General features: G+C 31.9%; 1 protein-coding gene across 7 annotated transcripts in view; it reads right to left on the bottom strand.

Annotated features, from left to right (window-relative positions):
* LOC119575094 overlaps positions 1 to 2,500 on the bottom strand; it is a 32,910-nt gene that overhangs the window by 8,571 nt on the left and 21,839 nt on the right. For 5 of the 7 annotated variants that reach the window (XM_037922530.1, XM_037922547.1, XM_037922522.1 and 2 more), the window contains exon 2: positions 1,196 to 1,267. The exons of the other annotated variants lie outside the window; for them this stretch is intronic. Coding sequence is in view for 4 of the 5 variants with exons in the window: in XM_037922547.1 (XP_037778475.1) it covers positions 1,196 to 1,267 (72 nt within the window). In the remaining variant the exon portion in view is untranslated. The remainder of the gene's footprint in view (positions 1 to 1,195; positions 1,268 to 2,500) is intronic. 7 annotated transcript variants of the gene reach the window in all.

The following is a 2,500-nucleotide window of genomic DNA, read 5'->3' as shown; positions in this document are numbered from 1 at the left end:
CTAATGATAACGGGAACCATCATGATAACAATACTGATGTTGATTAACATGGTTATCATTGATGATGTTAACGTTTATGCTTTTGTTGTTGTTGTTGTTGTTGTTATTGCTGTTGTTTGTTGTTGTTGTTGTTATTTTGTGTTATTGTTACTGTTGCTGTTACTGCTGCTGCTGATGTAAACAACAACAAAAAGTATAATATAATCGATGTTATTACTAGTACTAATGATGAAATATCACCATTTCTCGACTATTATCAACATCTTTGCAACAACATTATCATCATCGTTAATAATATTGATATTACCATTTATATCAATGCTCTTGTTATTATTACCTAAATAATAACTATCGTTATCATTAATGTCACCATCACAGTGGTTCTCATTATCATTACCGTTATTTCCATCATCATTATTGTTCCTACTACTATCATCACTAACGTTATCAGTACTATCACTATCACGGTCATTGTAATCATAATTATGGTTATAATTACCCTATTAGTCATCCCTCTCTTCATTATTATCAACATTCATCTTTTACACTAACTTTCATAATTACCATAAAATTGATGTTATCATTATCATTTATCTTTCATTATTATTATTATTATTACTATTATCTTGATTATCATCATTATCATAAACATCATTATCATTTATTAATATAATAATCATTATCAGTATTATTATTTTCATTACTATTATTAGTATCATCATTATTAGTAGTATCATTTATTATTATTATTATTATTATTATTATTATTATTATTACTCATTATATTATTATCATTATTATTATCCTTATCACCAGTATTATCAATATCATTATTATCATCATCATCATCTTAATCAAAATCTTGATCATCATATCTTTGGAAATTATTATCATCAGCATTATCACCATCACCATTCTAATTATCTCCAATTATACAATTATAATAATCGTGATTACCATCATCAATATCATTACCTCCGTTATCATAATCATAAAATAAAAAATCGTGTCATAAAATCAACCATAATGATAAAGATGATCGATAATCCTAGGAAATGATGATAATGAAACAACAAACAAAGAAACAAAAAAAATATATATATATTTTACCTCTCCTCAGTACATTAACAACAACAAGAGAGATAGAACAGTAAAGAAATTTAGATATAATTTTGTAAAGAGGAATATCTCTTACTTTTTCCTGATGTGTTTCTTATCAACTCATCCTGACAAGATGGCTGAGTGTCTCCCTTGGGGCATCCAAATTCTGAAAATATGACAATTTTGACCCATTGTGTCTTAGCGGAACAGCTGCCGTGTTAACAGTGGCGTCGCGGGTAAAGAAAACATGGCTGGTTTAGCGTGTGTTTGTGTGTATACGTGTGTGTGTGTGTGTGTGTGTACGTGTGTGTGTGTGTGTACGTGTGTTTGAGTGTATACGTGTGTGTGTGTGTGTGTGTGTATACGTGTGTGTGTACGTGTGTCTGTGTGATCTCTATCGGTCTCTTGCGTTTTTGGAGAATCGGTATTCCATCCCCATTGCATTAAGGAAACCATATATTTTTTTTTAATGATAAAAGCAGACGAATATGAATGTACGAGATATATTTATCATTCGATTCAAATTTTATACACCATAATTTATAGATTAATCCCTATTTACTAGGAAAATATATTAGGAAAGCATTTCTTAAAACAATAACAGCAAACGACTATGCATATACGACACCTTAATCATTCGATTCCTTTTTTTATATTAAAGTTGTACATGACTTTTTCTTTTCTTTTCTTTTCTTTTAAACTATCAACATTGTACAAGATAGAGATCTATTTTAAAGTCGAGTTGAATTCTAAAACAAAAGCCTAACTGACCTCAAATGAACACACATAAACACCCAGAAAAGAAGATTATCTCTCTGTCTTTTTCTCAAGTCATATTATACATTCATCCTTGCATACGATGTCGAGGCGAACTAAATCAACGGATATGAAATAGACAACGATATTGCAAAGAGCAATACTTACCCCTCGAGTCGAAAACGAGACCTAGAGAACAGAAATGAACCTCAACAAAGAGAACTTCTTTGAGAAATACCCGGATGGACAGGTCTGAATGGAGGAATTCCCGGATGTAGTGTGATTTGAGTAGAGAAATACCCGGATGTAAAGGTTTGAGTGTAGGAATACCCGGATGTAAAGGTTTGAGTGAAGGAATACCCGGGTGCAAAAGTTTGAGTAGATGTATGCCCGGATGTAGGGTGGTTTGAAATACCCGGATATAAAGGTCTGAATTAAGAGATACCCGGATGTAGTGTGGTTCGAGTTGAGAGTTACCCGGATGTTAAAAAAAAATTGAGTAGACAGACACCAGGATGTAAATGTTTAAGTAGAGAAACTCCGCATGCAGTGATCTGAGTAGTCTTTTAGTATAAACATGATGCCCAAAATCTCTCTCCTGCGGACCATGTGTATTTAGGTCCGGGCAATAGTTGCAGCAATA

The sequence above is a fragment of the Penaeus monodon genome, chromosome 1 (assembly GCF_015228065.2).
Source record: "Penaeus monodon isolate SGIC_2016 chromosome 1, NSTDA_Pmon_1, whole genome shotgun sequence".
Taxonomy (NCBI): domain Eukaryota; kingdom Metazoa; phylum Arthropoda; class Malacostraca; order Decapoda; family Penaeidae; genus Penaeus; species Penaeus monodon.
Note: the sequence above shows the minus strand (reverse complement) of the source record. Positions and strands in the feature narration are given on the sequence as shown.